This window comes from Callithrix jacchus, chromosome 6 (genome assembly GCF_049354715.1).
Source record: "Callithrix jacchus isolate 240 chromosome 6, calJac240_pri, whole genome shotgun sequence".
Taxonomy (NCBI): Eukaryota; Metazoa; Chordata; class Mammalia; order Primates; family Cebidae; genus Callithrix; species Callithrix jacchus.
Window position 1 is genome coordinate 126,848,419 of NC_133507.1, and position 19,230 is coordinate 126,867,648.

The 19,230-nt window shown below is 38.7% G+C and overlaps 1 protein-coding gene across 5 annotated transcripts in view; it reads left to right on the forward strand.

Annotated features, from left to right (window-relative positions):
- PARD3B (par-3 family cell polarity regulator beta) overlaps positions 1 to 19,230 on the forward strand; it is a 1,139,106-nt gene that overhangs the window by 975,803 nt on the left and 144,073 nt on the right. For all 5 annotated transcript variants that reach the window (XM_002749672.6, XM_035305418.3, XM_008999274.5 and 2 more), the window contains one exon: positions 8,701 to 8,836. In XM_002749672.6, coding sequence (XP_002749718.3) covers positions 8,701 to 8,836 — 136 coding nt within the window. The remainder of the gene's footprint in view (positions 1 to 8,700; positions 8,837 to 19,230) is intronic.

A 19,230-nucleotide genomic window follows, 5' to 3' on the forward strand; every position in this document is an offset into this window, starting at 1 on the left:
AAGTGTGTGTGTGTGTACATATATATATATATAAAACTGTGTATATATTTATATTGTACTGTGTTGGAAGAACTGTTTTAGAATACTATTCAAAATATAAATAATTCAAATGGATATTTTATGACTAATGGCAAAACTGGCTTCTAAAATTTGAACATAGCCAGGAGGTCATTGTACAGTATTAGAATAAGGCAGTTATTTGTTACTGGCTTATTACAGTGAACTGAAGCCGCAGATAATAATTGGCATGTTGTTGAATTGTGAGTAACACTGTCAGGGTCACTCCTAAGGTATTCCTCCTTTTGTGAGAAATGGAGATAGAGAAGCAGAATGTTCTGATTAGAAGCCAGTGTTGCATTGTCCGAAGTGTTAAAAAGCAAAGGTAGAGCAAAGCCTTTTATCAGAAGAGAAGTTGACATTGATCTGGTGACGATTCTCAGTCACAGCAATCAATCGCATAGGAGGAAGTTGCCTGCATGAATCAATGGATTACTTTCAGTGGTAAATGGTAGCTGTGGTTCCTGGTGTGTGTGGAAGTGCTTACCATTTCAAAATTGCCAAGGGAAGTGGGTCTTTATTTCTTTATGCTCTACCACTATGGCTTGATTCACTGGGTCAAGGTCCAGCCCAGGGCTAAGATTTCCAAGACAAATCTTCAAGCTATAGGAGTCAAAGGGTCAGTTTACCAAGCTAGGGATGGAAATACCAAGACAGGGATCTCAAAGGAAGCAGATGCTGAAAGCAGGAAACACATTGAGAAAGACAAAAGGTCAGCCTCGGGTTGCCATGGTGAGGTCAGGAGCCCAGGTGAGCCAAGCCAGGTTGTCAGATTGTTGTATCCAGGCCAAAATGAAACAGGCAGCATCAGGATGGCTGTGGGGAGGACCAGAGTTCAGGATTATAGGCTGAGCGATGTATTATTGTGATTTGCATGTTTTCTTCTTTCTTATGACCCTAACTTGCATGTTAACCTCTCTGGACCAGTTTCTCAGCTTGCCCACAGGGTCCTGACATAAGGAGTAATTTTGTTGAACCCTTGAAAATTTGTGCAAAGATGCACTTTTCAAAGTTATGTGTTAGTGTAGAGCATAGCTTTTCATCAGATTCTGCTGTTTTATGTTTAAATACTCTCTTAATATGCCGAAGTGTTATTTCCTCGCCTACTAAAAAGAGGTAAAATGTCAGAGATAATTGACAAAAGAAGCCTTAGAAATAAAAGGAGATTTTAGATTTGGAAAGTTTGTGTTGTTCGTTTAATATTATTCACCCTTTCTCTAAATTCATTATTCTTAATATAGAATTTTATGGGCAATTATAGTAAACAAAGAGCCCTTAATTTAGAGCAATTGTTTTAATCAACAAGGTAACTTAAATCTAGTGGAAATTAAATGTCCATATGAGCAAAGGCATATTCTTGTTATTTGGGGGAAACTTTTGGGAAAAATAACTTGAAATGGGGTCTACTTTTATAAATAGTGATGGTAAATTTGGGAAGAAATTAGAAAGAAGTATCCCTAAAATTGTCCATGGATAGTCAGCTGTCAGTCCTAAAATTTCACTGGACTAAACAGTGAAAAATCTTATTTGTCAATACACCATTGAAAAAAATATTTTCTTTATAAAAAATGGGGAATGGGGAAAATAGAGGATTTACACAATCATAACTTTACCTGAATATTTATACTGGATAATTTTCGGAGCTATTCTGGACTAGACTGTCATTTGAAGAATGCTATGGAATTAAGTTCCTTAAAAGCCATTATTTATTATTAAATTATTTTAGTATATAGGGGCATACTTTATAAATGCATTTTCATTATAGGATGTTAAATCTTGAGAGTATGAGTTTAAGTGGTATTGGGAGTGTAGTTTCTTTAAATCATAAATGTTCTTCAATTAAGAATCCTAAGTGCATGTATAAGAGTCTCTCAAAATTTTGACAGAAATCTTTATCACCCACTGAAAATACATAACACTGTGTCTATGACTATCTGTCTTCAACTGAATATTCTTTTCCAGAATCTTTTCTTGGGATTTAAGAAAAACTAGCAAAATAAGAGTACATATAGCCAGTTAGATTTCATTACAGTTATGTTATTCAGAGTGTGAATACCATAGAATTTCAGGTGTTTTAAAAGCTCTGTTCCCCACTATGAAAAAAAAAATCTGCCCTGTTTTCTAAGGCAGAACTGTGGTACTGTTAAATTTTAAGTTTAAAAATAAAGCTAGGATGATTTTTAGCTTCTTACATGCCAAGACAAAAACCAACAACCCTCCCCACGGGGAAGAAGTCAGGAAAATAATAGTATCTCAGCATTTTTAAAGGCTTCCGACATGTTTTTCTTTATTCTATGTCTTTAAACCCTTTCTGAGAAAACCATTGAAATTCTACCCTTTTGTGAGTATGGAAAAATTAACACCATATTTATATACTTAATCTTAAAGGAAGATTCAAAATGACGTTTTACAGTAACTTCATAAAAAAATAAAGAATCTATTAAACACTAAACTCAAAACCACTCCCTATCTTACTGATTGTTGTTGACACGCATGCATCCAATTTAAATAGTTTTATTCAGAGAGTTCATAAGGATTATTACCTCCAGATAGGAATATTCCTGTTAAGGTTCCATTGTATAAGAGCCTTTTCTTTTCTTTTTTTTTTTTTTTTTTTTTTTTGAGTTAGAGTATAGAGTCTTGTTCTGGCACCCAGGCTCAAGTGCAGTGGCGTGATCTCAGCTTACTGCAACCTCTGCCTCCTGGGTTCAAGTGATTATCCTGCCTTGGCCTCCCTAGAAGGTAGGATTATAGGTACATGCCACCATGCCAGCTAATTTTTTGTATAGTTTTTGTAGAGATGGAGTTTTGCCATGTTGGCCAGGCTGGTCTCGAACTCCTGACCTCAAGTGATCTACCCACCTCAACCTCCCAAGTGCTGGGATTACAGGTGTGAGCCACCTCACTTTTTAAAGACCTTATAAAGACCATTTCTTAACTGCATCATCAAATCTGGACACCAGGCTGGTACCCACAAATGGGGGTGGTGCTCACCACAGGCAAACACCTCTCTTTCAGAATGAAGAGCTACATCTTGAGGCAGTATGAAAACAGAAACAGTGGTTTGAAATCAACTATATACAATTGAGTCCTGGTTAGGGTGTATGTATTTACATAGATGCCCACTTATACATATGTAATCACAGATAATTAAGTCGGACAGTGGCCAGGGTTTGGTGGTAATGACCACCTCTCTCTCATTCAGTTAGTGATGAACTTCCCCACCAGTTCTGTCTGCCTCTCAGTCCTGGTCCTGATCCAGAGTGTGTCTTGCATGTGGGATATTTGTCATATGTTGATTCTCTTTTGCACTCCATTCAGTTTTATGCCAGCTCCCTACGTAAGCCTGTTAGAGATATAATATTAATTGCCCAGAAATTTCAGCCTGCAGTGGCTCCAACATCATTTTTTAATGAATGCAGACTTCATTGCTTATATTTCTATTACTTTGGTTACTTCCATTTCTATTTTTATTGCAAAGATCTGTGCAAATAAAAGAATATCAAAAGGTATCACTATAAATGTGCTCTGCTAAATTCCCTCTGCCTTGAAATGCCTGTGAACTGGAGCCACAAAATGCCTGCTGCATTTTAATGCCTGTCTTGCAAGGCAACATGATATGGTAGAAACCACAGTGGTTGGGAGTCACAGAAATCCTGGCCCACTATTCACCAGTTGTGTTACTTAACGACTGAGCCTCAGTGTGCTCATCTGTAAATTGTCAATAATAATGTCATCTTCACAGATTTGACCGAGGCTTAGATGAGATGAGGTATGTAAAGCACAAATATTGTCTTTAGGACATCATAAGACCTTGATAAATGTTAGTTTATTTTCTTCAGCCTACAGCAGTCATGGGAGGAAATGAAGGCATGCACAAATGAACACTCATTTTAAAAGTACTACAATTGAGGTCATAATAAACTGGGAAGCATAAGGCTAGATTCCAAAGAAGCAGATAATGCCTTAGTGTGGTGTTTCTGACATATGGGAATTTGTTGCTGTGGGTGGCTATGAAGAAAATGACATGGTTTCTGAAATCCATTACAACTTTAAGCTCTGTCCAGCTCTAAAGTGTTACAAGAAGGGCCTGTTTAATGATACATCTGCCTTTAAAGGCATAGCAATATAATTTATTTTTAAAATCATTGCAATATACATCAAGTTGTTATACTGCTTGAATTAATTTAACATAAAATTTCAGCACATTGAAGGTATAAGACTGTCACTGATCACCTACATATGGATACAGCTGTAATAGAAACTTTTTGTAAGGATAGCCAGGGCTTTACTTTATTCAGTGAATAAATAATATGGAAAGCCTAGTTGTTAAACTAACAATGTGGAGATGAGGTTATTGACACTTTTACTAGTTTTATATGGTTTCAATAGTGTTTGGGTTAATCATGATCTGATGTCACTTCTGAAGCTATTCCTAGACTCTGTACTGTGAAATTCCATAAAGCAAGGAAAATAGAACAAATGACATGTAAATAGGGAGGGAAAATGGGAATCCTCAGAAAGTAAATCCTATAGCCTTAACTTTCATTCTTATTCAGTATCTGGCTAGAGGACCCAGTCTCTAAAACATAAATGGGATGAAGGAAGAGAAGTAGGTTGGAAGGCAGTAAGCCATGGTCGAAGAGCAGTCTTTGAGGTGAGACTGCTCTTGTTAATCATCTATTTGCTAGGAGCTTCATATTCTTTATCTTTATTGAGAAAAATAAATCCATCAATATTTTTTGAGGTTTTGAGATATTGGCAGCATCTGTCACATAGGAATTGTAAATAAACTCACATATAAGCACCTATATATTAGTAGTGCCTTTCTGAAGTTCTAGGCCATAAGGATTCTGAGAATTCTTTCCCAATTACAGCATTGGGAAAGGATGCTGTAAATGATTCATGATGTCTGCTGTGGACAGAGTGGAGTAAGTGAAAGTATACACAGATATATTTGCTGTATATATGTTCTATAAATTATAATTATGATGATTGCAACTATCACAGAATTGTTTGTATGTCCCTCTAAAAGTTGCTTTTTTTTACATCTTCAGTGCAACATGGAATCAATTGCTGGTTACAATAGTGGTGTATATTATTTTTATTAATTTGGTTGTAAGCATATGTGTATTTTCTGCTGAGAAAAGTTAAAAATCAGAAATTGGAATTTGCTATCCCTAATCTTACCACCTAAAATACCTGTTTGGGAAAAGTCTGTACCATTTATAAAAGTAGAATGAAGGTTGAGAGGAATAAAGCAGAGATGATACTGAGACATGGTCCCAGGTTATCATGAAAGGTTTGCGCTGTGTTCCATATTTTTTAAAAATATTCACACAAGGGAGATGATACAGCATGTTTTGCACTTAGATGGTCCATGACTTTCTGGACTTTCTTCCTGCTTTTTCTCTGGGGCCAGATTTCTTTTCTGGGTAAATAGTCATGTTCATGTCAGCCACAGGGGATTTTCTGAATCCTGAACAGCTGATTTTGTATTCCTGCCCCATTCCCTTACTTGAGAACAGCAATCTGATCAAACCCATATTTTTAAATTTATGTATTTATAGGCATATGGAAGACTAGTTTACAGTCTCACTAAGATTTTTTTTCCATCACGAATGGAAGAAAAGTGGTTTTTTTTTAAACAGTGCTTTATCAGTTTCTTTTTTTTTCTTTATTACTGATGACTTCATTCTACTTGAATTCAAGGCTTCAGTTTCTTTGGGGTAAACTAATAGATTATGTATGCGATGTTTGCACCATGTTGATTGAACTCATCTGGTGAGTTTGAACGCAGCTCATGAATTTCCGTAACCGGCAGAAGCCTGTGCATTGGAAACAGACACCATGGTCATCTGATATTACTCAAGAGCTAGGGAAGCTGTTCAAAACAGACTGTGCTGCTTTTCCTGCCTGCCCGTGGTTCAGAAAAGCTTATCAAGACTTAATTTGTTCCTACTATCTTTTCTAAGTGCTCAAAGAAAACTTCTTTAAGTATAGTAAAGAAAGAGAATTAGAACTATTTTGACAGTTTTAACATACATATTGGGGAAAAAATGGTACGTGATTCCCAAGGGTTTGTCTTTTCTGAACCAAAGGCATTGGCTGCTGAGTGTCTGTAGAGCACCCAGGAAGCTCAGAACCCTGTGCAGACTGTCAGGGAGCAGCCACAAGGCAGAGGTACATCATCCAGTTCGCATTTATCTTCCCATTTAGTTTGGGAAGAATGCTTTTCCTCCAAAAGGGGTTTACTCACCTTTTTTTTTTTCTGTAATTTACAAACATAGTTGTAAAATATTTTAACAAAATAGATGACCTCTTTCTGTTGCTTTTAGATATCTCGTATTATCAGATAGCTCATTTAAAGTTAGAACTCTGGTGTCATATTTGGGGATCTTTTTGACATACAAGGCTCTTCACACTGGGGCCCTCCCCACCTTTCCAAGTCTTACTTGGAAACCCTCTTCTCCTTGACCCTCCTGTATTTCCTTAAAATATTCACACAGGGGAGAAGATATAGCATGTTTTGCACTTAGATGGTTCATGACTTTCTGGACTTTTTTCCTGTTTTTATTCCCTAAATGCTACAGTAGTGATTCTCACATACCCATGAAACATAAGTGTCATGATTGATAAGATGTAATCGAGTTAAAGTACCACAATGTGTAAGTTATATGCTTCTGTCATTATTAGAGTAAATTCAGAATATTCTTTAACTATGGCCAGGTGTGGTGGCTCATGCCTGTAATCCCAGCAGTTTGGGAGGTCGAGGCAGGCAGATCACTTGAGGTCAGAAGTACTAGACCAGCCTTGCTATCGTAGTAAAACCTCATCTCTACTAAAATAACAACAACAAAAAAAAAACTTGCTTGGTATGGTGGCAGGTGTCTGTAATCACAGCTATTTAGGATGTTGAGGCAGGAAAATCACTTGAACCCAGGAGACAGAGGTTGCAGTGAGCCAAGGTCACACCACTGCACTCTAGCCTGGGTAACAGAGTAAGACTCTGACAAAAAAAAAAAAAAAAAAAAAAACTCTGAAACTAAAGTCACCAGAACTCACTTTTATTCTAATTTGCTTTGTGAATGAGAGAGGAAAGGGAACATGCACCGTACACCTGGAATGTGTGTAAGGCGGGACAAAAGTTGAGGACCACTGCTTGCCCAAACTGACTGACTTGAATGTCTCTAAAGCAAGATGCTTTCTCATTGCTGTACTTTGCACTGCCCTTCCTTCTACCTGGAATATCCTCATCTCACATGTCTAGCTGTTGAGCACCTTTGCATCCATCAAGCCCCAGCTGAAGTGTCACCTCCTCCATGGAGGCTTCTGTGATCTTCTTCAATGGCCCTGCTCTCACCTTGTCGAAGTTTAAGTACTCTGTATTCACATGACCCCAGTGCAAATCTCTGTGATAGCACCAGTCACAATGAACTGTAAGTCTTCTGTATTCCTCTCTGTCCTCTGCCTCCAAGACTGTATGTTTTTGCAGGCAAGGTTTTAACATGAGGTCTGGTGCAGGGGGGCACTCAGTTATGCCACAAATGAACAAATAAGTAGAATGACTGTTCAGATCTGCCTGTCATTCTTTTGCTTCCTAGCACTGAATAATATCATATGATATTGGTTCTACAAAAATAACCACAATAACCTAATCTAAGCTACAAGGGAGCTGCTAGCTGAGCAGTTTGGGGTTGAGCAGGTGAGTTGCTAGAAAAGCTGTAATTCCTAAGAGGAAGTACTGGCTGAAATACAGACAGAAGAATCTTAGATAAGCACATTCTACTGTATACCAGATTCCCCCACCTTTTTTAAAAAACAAAAACTTTTTTACCTTTTTTTTTTTAACTGTAACTTTAAAAAAAAAAAAAAGCCTTGCTCTGTCACCAGGCTGGAGTGCAGTGGCATGATCTCGGCTCACTGCAGCCTCTGCCTCCCAGGTTCAAGGGATTATCCTGCCTCAGCCTCCAGAGTAGCTGGGACTGTAGGTGTGCACCACCATGCTCAGCTAATCTTTGTATTTTTAGTAGGGACAGGGTTTCACTATGTTAGCCAGGATTGTCTCGATCTCTTCATCTCATGATACACCTGCCTCAGCCTCTCAAAGTGCTGAGATTACAGGTGTGAGTCACCATGCCCAGCTACAGTCACCTTCGTTACTCATGCCCTAACTGTACCCATATATTGACATGTATCCCATCCCCACCCCCTCCTCCCAAAATTCATGAGCCTCATGGAAATGAATGCTGGCATATGCCAGCCCTGTCTCATATCCAGCCTTCAGGTCAAACGACAGGAGCTTTATCCCAAATCAGCAATACTTATTTGAGAAGGTGAGATATCCATATTAAAATGTGACAAACTCTGTGTAATTATTTAAAAAAAAAAAGGTGGGTCTTTAAGGGCATTTATAAATCCCAAGTCAGACATTTGACCCTTGGAACTAAAAGTAGGCATGTAAAGACCACGTTTTATTCATTTTTATGACTGATTTTGCCATTTTCCTGGCATATTTGAAATTCCTGGCACATTAATGAATATTCCAAATTTGAATGTCAACTCCTTTAACAAGAAGATCCAAAAGTGACTTCAAAGATGATGTACACTGTGTGACTCTGATTATCTGTCTGCATTCTGTAGTGGCCGTCCCACGGGTGGAAGCACTGACCGTATCCAGAAGTTGCGGAAAGAGTATTATCAGGCTCGGAGAGAAGGTTTCCCTTTATATGAAGATGATGAAGGAAGAGCAAGGCCATCTGAGTATGACCTTCTCTGGGTAAGCTCATGCATGATTTCAATCACTGAAGTCATCTTTTCTAAGGATGTTTAGAGCAGAAGAACATGCTCAAGAATGTTCTGTACATATCAGATTATATTCAGGTTTCTTGGGCTTCATAGATAGGGACATTATGCAAACCACAGCCATATTCTCCCACAGAAGCTGCTTATGGAAATCACACCACATGCATGTACAGTAGTTCGTTCTGATTTCTCTCATACTTCCTGTTATATGCCAACTGGTTTGGGGGAAGCAGAAGTTAGCTACTTTAAACAGGACAACAGATCTTTGTCACCATCTACTGAGCCTTGATTCTTGCAAAACGAGCCATCTCTCCTTTGGAAAATGGTGACTAGAAGTAAATTTCAAAAGGGTTATCTTTGGAGATGTCTGTTGTTTGTTTACTGGATCTGAGCACTTCACATTCTGCTGATCTTACCAGCATACTAGGATGGATTTATTTTGAGCTAAGGGCAGTTTTTGTATTAGAGGATTCTTTTTGCTAAATCCTTTGACATTCAGGGAACAGAAAAGAATATAGTGACCACTAAAGAAAAACTCAGGGTTTTTTTAGCATAGCATGATTCACACTCTTGTTTTCAGGAAGCAAGTCTGTGCCTACAAGATACACTTAACTCTTGAGCATCCACAAAAATGCCCAGGAAGAGGACATTTTGCATGAAATGTGCACATCACGTGTGGAACAGTGCTAGATGTAGAGCTGGTGCTCAGTAATTGTTAGTTCTTGTTACTGACATATTATTGGAGCAGAAGTGAACATGGTAATATGGTTCAGTTCTCACTCACCCTCTAATGATTTCTCCCTCTATTAGGAATTTTAGTGCTGCTCTGAGAACCAGGTAAGGGACGCTGTTATCCCTGGTGTCCATGAAAGATACCAGCTCCTTTGAAAGGCAAATCTATTAAGACAGGTTTCCTTTCCTGAGTTTCACCCTCATGTTTATGCTCATAAGGTCAGGGTGGGGAGAATAGAGTCTGGCAGCTGAGCCAATTCTCTCTAGTTCTTACATCTGTGTGGGGGGCCTACACCTCTACACTGGGGCATGAAAATCAGTTTCAGGATCCACCACTGTTGGGCAGAGCAACCAAAACTCCTCGGCCCAGAAGACTGCACCTGTATAATGGAGTTTCAAACACTAATCCTGAGTGCACAGTCCTCATAGGCAATCTCAAGCCAAGTGGCTTCAGCCTCTTTGGACAGAAGCAGCCTGAGACTATAGATCAGAACAAACAGCTCTTTATTGGTTTTATTACAGATGTTAGGATTAAACAGAATGACACCTAGAGTGATGGGAAAACTTGTCTTTTAGCTTCTCTGTAGCAGAAGAGAAAGATTTCCACAGAATCACAGATTAGATAACAATTCACTCAGTTTCAAAGTTGATCGAGATCGATTTACTGCCTTTGACAAGAGACGTGAACTACTTGCTAGGTAAGGCTCAGCTCCCTCGATAAGCCAAACAAGCAATAAAATAAAGGAAAGTCATTTCCACTATACGCAAAACAGAACACCACCATGTCCACTGCATTGAAAAGTGCTCTATCTCAAAACCACTATGAATTCCTATGAGCAAAATAAGACAAATAATTTTAGACAAAATACTCTTGGTTGTTTTGACCTTATTTTATATGATTTCCTTACATCAAGCTGAAAGGATGATGGTGCTTAACTGTCATGAGACTTGAAGTTTCCTCTGACCCTCACCAAACCTAAGCTAGATAACTATACCCTTGGGTGCCCCCTTTTCTAATGATTCTATTTTTATGCCAAGTAAACGTGTAACCAGACCATCTAGTGAGTAAAAAAGTATCTCTAGTTTAATTTGTGTTTCCCATGCTCCGGTGCGTTGAGCTCTGCCAAAAGCGACTGATTTTATGTCTCCCAGACAATTGGGGTCTGAGGCTTCCCAAAGGGATGCTTGGGAAATGCACTGCCATAAAAGATGAGTGTTCTTTGTGATTGCCTGTGATACTCCAAGCCAGGGATTAGAATCAGCATCCTTCCCTCTCCTCTCCCCACACCAAGGAAAAACACTAGTGTCTTTTGTTCAGCTGAGGCCTGAGAAATTACACTGTTGTCTTGCCACTTTTGGAGAGATCTAGGAAAGCAAGTTTAGAAAGTTAACATTTCATTCCTGTCAGGCGGCCAGACCCAACAAGGCAGCTTTTATGAGAATGTGGTTCCTAGAAAGGCAGGTCTTCAGCATCACCACTAGGGCCCTTGCTGAAATCAGATCATGGCTGCATGAAAGGGAAGAATGGGGCCCAGGAGAGACCCTGAGGGAATGCGCCAGATGGTCCTCAAGGATTCTGACCCACAATTCTAAAAAGAGGATATTGCCTTTGATCTTTGAGTAAACACTAAAGCAGTCCAATTTCATTAACAAAACCACTGCGTGGACCAGCATCATCAGAAATAATGTTATGAACGTAGAACTCCCCCAAGTCCAGGGCCTCTGGCGGAGAGGCCTGGTGAGTGTTTCTGGAGTCATTCTATGCTGGGGAACTTCTAAACTATTGAGAAGGAAATTACAAAAATAAGTTATCTAATTACTACTTGTAAACTCATTTAAAAATAGGCCAGCAAGAATGAAAGTATGCTCACAAAGGTCTTCAAAGCCAAAATAATGAAAATCACCACTTGAAAGTTTATTAGGGTCTATAAATATTTTTAAATATATATATATATATATATGACTCATGCTTTTTCTTTGGCTTACGCTGGACTTTCTACATCTTCCCAGATCATCTTGCATGTAGTTCTCTACCATTATTGCACCTGCCCAGTGACCTGGAAGCTACGATTTTTCTTACTAATCCCTTGGGTACTCACTTGCTTTCATGCCTGCCTTCTCTTCCCTCTCCTTTCCCCTCTCCCCTCCAACCTCCCCTCTCTCCTCTCCCCTGAATCCTATTACATTTTAACAAATATTTTCTAAATCTTAGTGTAGACCAGGTGCTGGTAACAAGAATATGACATTACTTCTACCTTGGAGGAACTCATGATATAGCCAGGAATACAGATCTCTAAGCCTAAACAAAACAGAGCAATAATATATGTGATAAATGCTAGAGTCTAGAGAGGTATTAGCTTCTATATGTACTCAGAGAGTAGTTAATTCTGTTGGAGGTACATAGTTGGAGGCAGAGGGCTGGGAAACATATAGAGACAATTTGGGAATTGCCTCAACTAACATGCTTTGTTCTTTTATTCTCAAATTTGTTGGATTTTTTTTTCTTTTCCAAAGGATCTCCCGATTTATTCACTTTGTTTTAAAATAAATGAATACACACAGACTGTAAGGTTTGTAAATATGGACTTGAGACCTTAAAATCTTTTCAGCTGCTCTGTTTTGTAACTGTTTTCCCTTCTTAGCTCTGAAAAGCTGTAAAGCACAAGTTGAAAGAATTTCAGTGGCTGCAAGTGAAACAGTCTGGTGAGTTTTTATAGGCCCAATTAAGTAAGCAAGATATGCTTGCTGTGAAGTGTTAATATTTGCCAGAAGAAAACATAATACCTGTTATCTGCTGGTACTTTATTTTTTGTAAAACTTACCACAGTCCTCCGACAATGGGCTGCTTTTTTTATTAGAAGATAAAGCTGATCTGCTTATTTAACAGCAGCATGAATATCCTGTAAATAATTTCAGCAGTGAGATGCCTCTGAAGTTTTCTAAAAATATTACTGCCTTTATTACTGTCTTTTTCAAGAGCTGAATAACATGTATCATTATTCCTCCCCCCGCCTTTTTTTTTTAATCTTTGGCTAAATTAGAATAATGTTTATAAAAGAAGTTTGTAGACACATGTTTGAGAAGGGAGGACATTTGTTTATATATGGGAAAAAGCGAGAGGGCATCTTAAACCAGCATGATATACTTGTTTCCACTGTCATTAAAAATGTGGTGCTGGCCAGGCACGGTGGCTCACACCTGAAACCCCGCACTTTAGGAGGCCAAGGCAGGTGGAGCACAAGGTCAAGAGATCGAGACCATCCTGGCCAACATGGTGAAACCCCATCTCTACTAAATATACAAAAATTAGCTGGGCATAGTGGGACGGACCTGTAGTCCCAGCTACTCAAGAGGCTGAGGCAGGAGAATTGCCTGAACCAGGGAAGCGGAGGTTGTAGTGAGCCAAGATCGCATCACTGCATTCCAGCTTGGCAACAGAGCGAGTGAGACTCTGTCTCAAAAAACAACAAAACAAAGACAAAAAACATGTTAAACATGGTGCTGTATCTCTCTGGCACAGAGGATTGGCTCAGATAGATCATAGTTGAGAAGTTGGGTGAATAAATGTAAACATCTGAAAGACTTGTTCACCCTATTATGAAGATGGCCAACTTGAAGAAACATACTTGGCCACTGATCTGGACAATGAAAGACAAATCTGGTGAATTTTGCACTTGGAGGAAAGAAAAAACACAATGCTGAGATTATGGCTAACCATCTTAAGAAAAGGATTGAAAATGGAAAGTGCAATAGCCGAAGAAGTATAAAAGCCATCAGAAGGTTTTCCCTAAACACTAGGAGATAAGAGGATGAGTGTTGTCAACGGTCCGATACCAGAGTGGAGATTTCTATGGATTTTCCTTGTCTGTTCCTTAAAAGCATCTGATGAAACCTAAGTACATTGACGAACAATTCAGGTTGAGTCAATAGCTCTTAGATTCCAAAAAACACAGAAACCTAAATCAAACTGACGTCATTCATAAAGGAAATTTTGTTGACTTCTTTCAGGGAAATCCATAAGCATATTCTGACTTCAGGCAAAGCTGGATCCAGCTCCTCCAGACAGGATATCAGGAGTCTCTTTTCTCATCTCTCAGCTTTGCTATTCTCTCTGCAGACACCATTCTGATGAGGCTACCTGAGATAGAAAGGAAGCCATCAGCAGCTCCAATACAACAACTCCTTAGGAAGAGAGGGTATCTGTGTAGGTTGAGAAACATCCTGGAACTTATATTCAGCACAGTGCTCAGTAGCACTTATTGACTCAGCCTGGATCACGTGTCCACTTCTGAACCAACCCTCATGGCCAAACAGAGGCAATATTCTTACAGACTCAAACTAGGTCGCAAGACCACCTCTGGAACTAGTAAAGTCAAGTTCATCCAGTCTCCATAAATAAGGATAGGTGAAGAGAGAATCCTCAAAGGAAAATCAAGGTGTTGTTAACAGGGAAAGGGAAAATAGATGCTAGACACAATTACAAATTGTCTACAACAACTTCGAGTTTTAATAATGATATAAACTTTCTTCATCTTTTTAGATTTTCAAGGAAAGAGAAAGAAAAATCTTTTTATTCATATATTCTCCTGTTTATCATTATAAAGAATAGATCTATTATCAAACTTAAATTTGCTGTCGTTATTTGTTATGTAAAAGAAAAAGAAAATTCACTTTCGTTTATTGGTTCAGTATCTTTGAACTATCCCAGGAACCCAGATGATGTCACTGAATTATTCATGAGAAATTTTCAGACCTCTGGAACTTTATTTATATAGGCAAATGGCATTTTAGTTCACTTCAGACCTAGCAATTCACCCCAGGAGAAGCAGTAGAATTCCCTGGAAGGACTAAAGTTGCTCTCTTTCTTCACATAGAGTTGCTCTATCTATAGCCTCATGGACTGCTGTCTTGTGACAAGCACATGTTCTGTTCTTAAAACCTTTAAAAGGTGAGATGGGGTAAAGAATTAGAGTCATTAAATATTTGTATCCAGGCTGGGTGCGGTGGCTCATGCTTCTAATATCAGCACTTTGGGAGGCTGAAGTGAGAGGATCACTTGAGCCCAAGAGTTTGAGCAACATAGTAAAACCCTATCTCTATAAAAAACAAAAAACAAAACAGAAAAAAAAATTATCTGGGTGTGGTGGTGTGCATCTGTAGTTCTAGCTACATAAGAGGCTGAGACAGGAGGATTGCTGGAGTCCAGGAGGTTAAGGCTGCAGAGAGCCATAATCATGCCACTGCACTCCAGCCTGGGCAACAGAGCAAGACCCTTTCTCCAAAAAATATATATATAAATATGTATAGAGACTGCTGCAATTGGGCTGCTCTCACACAATGGGCAATCCCTTCTCAGTTAATAAGGCTTCTTGAGCTCCATCCCAAAGATTCCCTCCCAATGACTGACTTCATCAGCACATCCCTTGATTGGAAAGCAATACCAAGTCAGAGAAAAAGAAGACAGAAAATCATGAGTATATATTACATGGGTTTTAGAAAGGCCTAAAGTTTTATTGACCTCGTTACTGGTAAAACATCAAATGTCACCGGAAGAGTTGAGATTTTCTCACTTAGATTTCAGCAAGTAGTAAAAAAAAAAATTGAGAAAAGAAGAGGATAAAATAAATTGAATTTTTTTTGGTTGATAGCTTTGGCCTTTCTATAGTTCAGTGTGTCTTTCACAGGAATTCGTTGACATATAAGCTATATGGGAGAAGATCTGAAGTATACATGTGAGTGAATTTCTAGCTTTTAAATATGGCATAAATCATTTTTGAAAGGAAGAAACATGTTTACAGTGTCCCCAACAAAGAAATGAACTGTGTTGCAGAAGTACATTTAGACGTTGGCGATTTAGAACTAGGAATGGATTTTCCCATAGGGAAAAAAATATACATTGTTAGTTAGGATCCCAAACCAGTCTACAGAAACCCACTAAAATCCAATAACCTTGTGCTAATCACAGAACAATAACCTTGAAGCAGAAACAGGGAGCTAACTAAGCCAAGAGAGCAACAGGAAATTCTCTTTCTCCCTCCCCTCTTTCTTGAACACATTTTTTTGGGACACTCTCTGGGCCCTTCCCATCTATAGGTCTTTAAGTCTAGTTCCCCGGTTCCCTGACCCTTAGTTCTGCTACCTCCCCATCATGGCACCCCACTTAAGCCCACTCCTCCCCCAAAGTGTTCAGGCATCCAGAGTTACTTCTCTGCCCCATCCTTCAACAAAGTTACCATTCTCAGTAGAGCTCATCTCAGCAATACTTTGTGGGACAAATCTGATCCATAAAGTTTATAGGGATAGTCAAGGAGGAGGGAATGTACTCCTGGAACAGGAGTGTTAGAGCTACTCCTGATGCTCTGTTGCTACTACACTAGCCTTGGATTCTCTAGCACTTCTCTTTTCACATATGGAGCCCAAGAGTCCACGGATCGTCTGACACTGCCTGTGGGCAGTGACCTGATCCCGAGAGTGGATCTGATTCCTCCAGCAAACTGGCCCTCGCTTTCTAAAGGAAGCCTTTGGTTTCTGGCTCTGCCCTCTGTGGCCCACAGGGCCATTTGCTACAACTAACACGGGCCTTGATGCTTCAGCCCTGCCTGAGAATCTGCCCTGAAGATAACTCCTGTCTACTCATCCTGTCTTTCAAAACACACAGATGTCCATACTTTTGGAACTACTAATTTAGCAGATATGGGAAGCATTTTAGCACAGGATGTGAGACCAGAGACTCTGAAGCTAGGCTGCCTGAGTTCCCATCCAGGCTATACCCCTTACTCACTAGGTGAGTTTGGGGCAGTTTATTTTACCTCTCTGTCTCCTTTAAAAGTAAGATAATAGTACTATCTCCTTGAAGCACTGTGATACATATATGATTACATGTAAAGCACTTAGAATAGTGTCTAAACATGTAGGAATTGTCGATAAACATGAGGAGTTTTTAAGTGGTACACATATCAAGGTATTTTGAAGTAACACAGGCAAGCCTTTTGTCTTAGTCGTTATTGGAGCTCCTTAGCCTCTTTGGTTGTTCCAGAGCCCTTGGACATTACACAGCACACAAAGCCTTGAGGGTGGCCTTCACATCCTGCTCATTCTTGTTACCACTGAGATGCCCAGGGTCACTTCAGGTGGTAACTGTCAAGCTTGGTTGTCAAGCACTTTTGGCAAATTCCATTGGTCCAAAGGTCAGTGTCTATTTCCCTCTCTCCCACACACATACTTTTCCTTCAAAAGTACATTCCTTTCATCCCTGACCCTGGGGGCACACCTAATCTCTTTAATGAGCTTACGCTAAAATCAAAGACCAGAAGAAAGTTGACTTCTAGCAGCTTCTGCCTTCAGCTCTGCAAAGACCCTAAAACAAAGAAACACCAGGGTCCAGTTAAGGACTTAAAATAGGAGAGTGGAATACAGAGAGAATACACACAAATTATTTACTTAATAAATTATACTACAACCAGATTGTTAATAAAAATGGAATCATTTACTCAAGTGCAGACTCTATCTTATATAAGCTATTCCATACGCTAGTTCTGTGAGGTACATATCTTTAGTCCAGTTTTTTAGATGAGAAAATGAAGGTTCCAAGACCTTGCGTCATGGCCACACAATCATTAGCAAAGCTGATTTTCAAATCCCTACTAACTTCCAGTGAAAAGAGAGAGAAAAGCTCCTATGGCTGATGTTGAAATACTTCTTAAGATGTATGAAAGAAAAGACACGTCAATACTCATCTGTAAGCCCTGCAAATACTGTCTTCTACGTTTGTTAAACTACTCTTGAATTATCACTCTTAATTTGTTTTTGAACCCAACAGTACTAAACCCAAACCAAAGTGTGGTGTTGTTTTATCAGTCCTTTGTCAAAGTCTAAGTGAAATCATTCTTTTCATGCTGTAATCAAATAAGTTATCCATCTCTGGCTCAAACCCAAACCTAAATAGCAAAGAACAGAAAAAGAAAGTTCAGAAACACATGATTTTTCCATAGTATGTCAAAAAACCCTATGCTATACTTCCATTAGAGTGAAAAAAGAGTTCTTTCTGCTTTTAATGAGCAATTAATTCCAGTTCAGGATGTCGAGTTTAGAATAGGTTAACTTCCCCCAAACCACAGCCGTTTGTGTTGGATCATGGTTAAAACCCCAAATTCCAACTTCTACAATAATAACATTCTTTTCTTCTACTGCAATGGGAGAAATGACCATTTTATGTAACATAAGAAAAACTATAGCAGAAACCCCTATGAATTCCAGATTTCTTAAACTGTTCTCAAAGCTGTTTAAAATCAGTTGGGTACATTTTATTTTAGCAGTGCTTAAATGCTCTAAAATAAACTTTGGGTACTAAATTAAAAAATGAAGATGTCTGGAGTTGAAGAAATGAACATCTATCTAACTAGTATTTATAGCACATGTATCACTTAAATTTGACAACAATTAAAACCCCACATAAGCTGTGTTTGTGTTCAGATCCTGTGGCCTGGGATGTCCCCTCACACAGCTTCCTGACTGCAGCCAACCAATCAGGTCACTACAGCAGACATCTTGTTCTTTCAGTTTAAGGAAATATTTGACCAAGAGTCATTCTGAGATTTAACATCATTTGGTTCTTATGAAATAGTAACTAGTCTGATGTTGTGGTGGGAAAAAGAAAATTCACAGAAAGCTCACCACCGAAAGGAAGACAGGAAGCACACCTGAATCTAAGAAAACCCTAAAATGAGAGTGATCACTACAGTAGTATTGGAATTGCCATTCTCCATAAGAAGAATGACCACTTTTGAATACAATTGTAATGATGCACACTAAAGTCTGTGACTTTACAGGCCTCCTATGAATCTCATTAATGTCTTTGTATTTCATTCTAAGCCTTGAAATCACAGTGCGAAATTTTCAGAGGGTTTATAAAGAGTGCAAAAGTTGATACCATTGAATTTTAGCAAGGCTGACAGGAAAACTTCCCACTTATTTTAGTAAATGATCTAAGAAGAAAGGATATAATGTTGTTATTATAAACCATTGAGAAATAGTCTCTTTTCTACTTTCAAGATGAGGCTTTTGTGACGCAGTGGAGTATTTAGGTTTTATCTCCATGAAACTTTCTTCAAATGATCATTCTGTGTCATCTCTCAGTCATAGACATAGCTCCATTGCCTAGGCAGCAAAGTCAAAGTTGCACATGAGACAAATGTATTTTCTGCAATTTTCCATTTCTTCGTTGGTTTACTCATTCAGTGGATACTCAACAATTTATGAATGCATAGGAAAGTGTACACCAAGCTTAACAATTGTATCATCAACACTTACCTACAAGGAAAGAAAACTTGATAGGTTTATGTGCGTATCTGTCTGTCTGTCTGTGTATCAAAATGCATGATTTGAAGTTTCTCTTTTAGAGAAACAGTAGGAAATGGTGTATGAGAAAGATGTTCCCCATCACAATCTGATGTCTTTTCTTTAATTAACCTTCTGACTCACTCTATAATATTAGATAACCCAAACCATGTGGAGACACCTGCACTTTTCACTTTTCTTTTCCTATTCTCACTAATTGCCAGTGTCACAGATTGTTTCTGAATAGCAAATTTATTTTACTTTTAAGTTTTTATATCTATCATCTACTTTTTTCCTTCA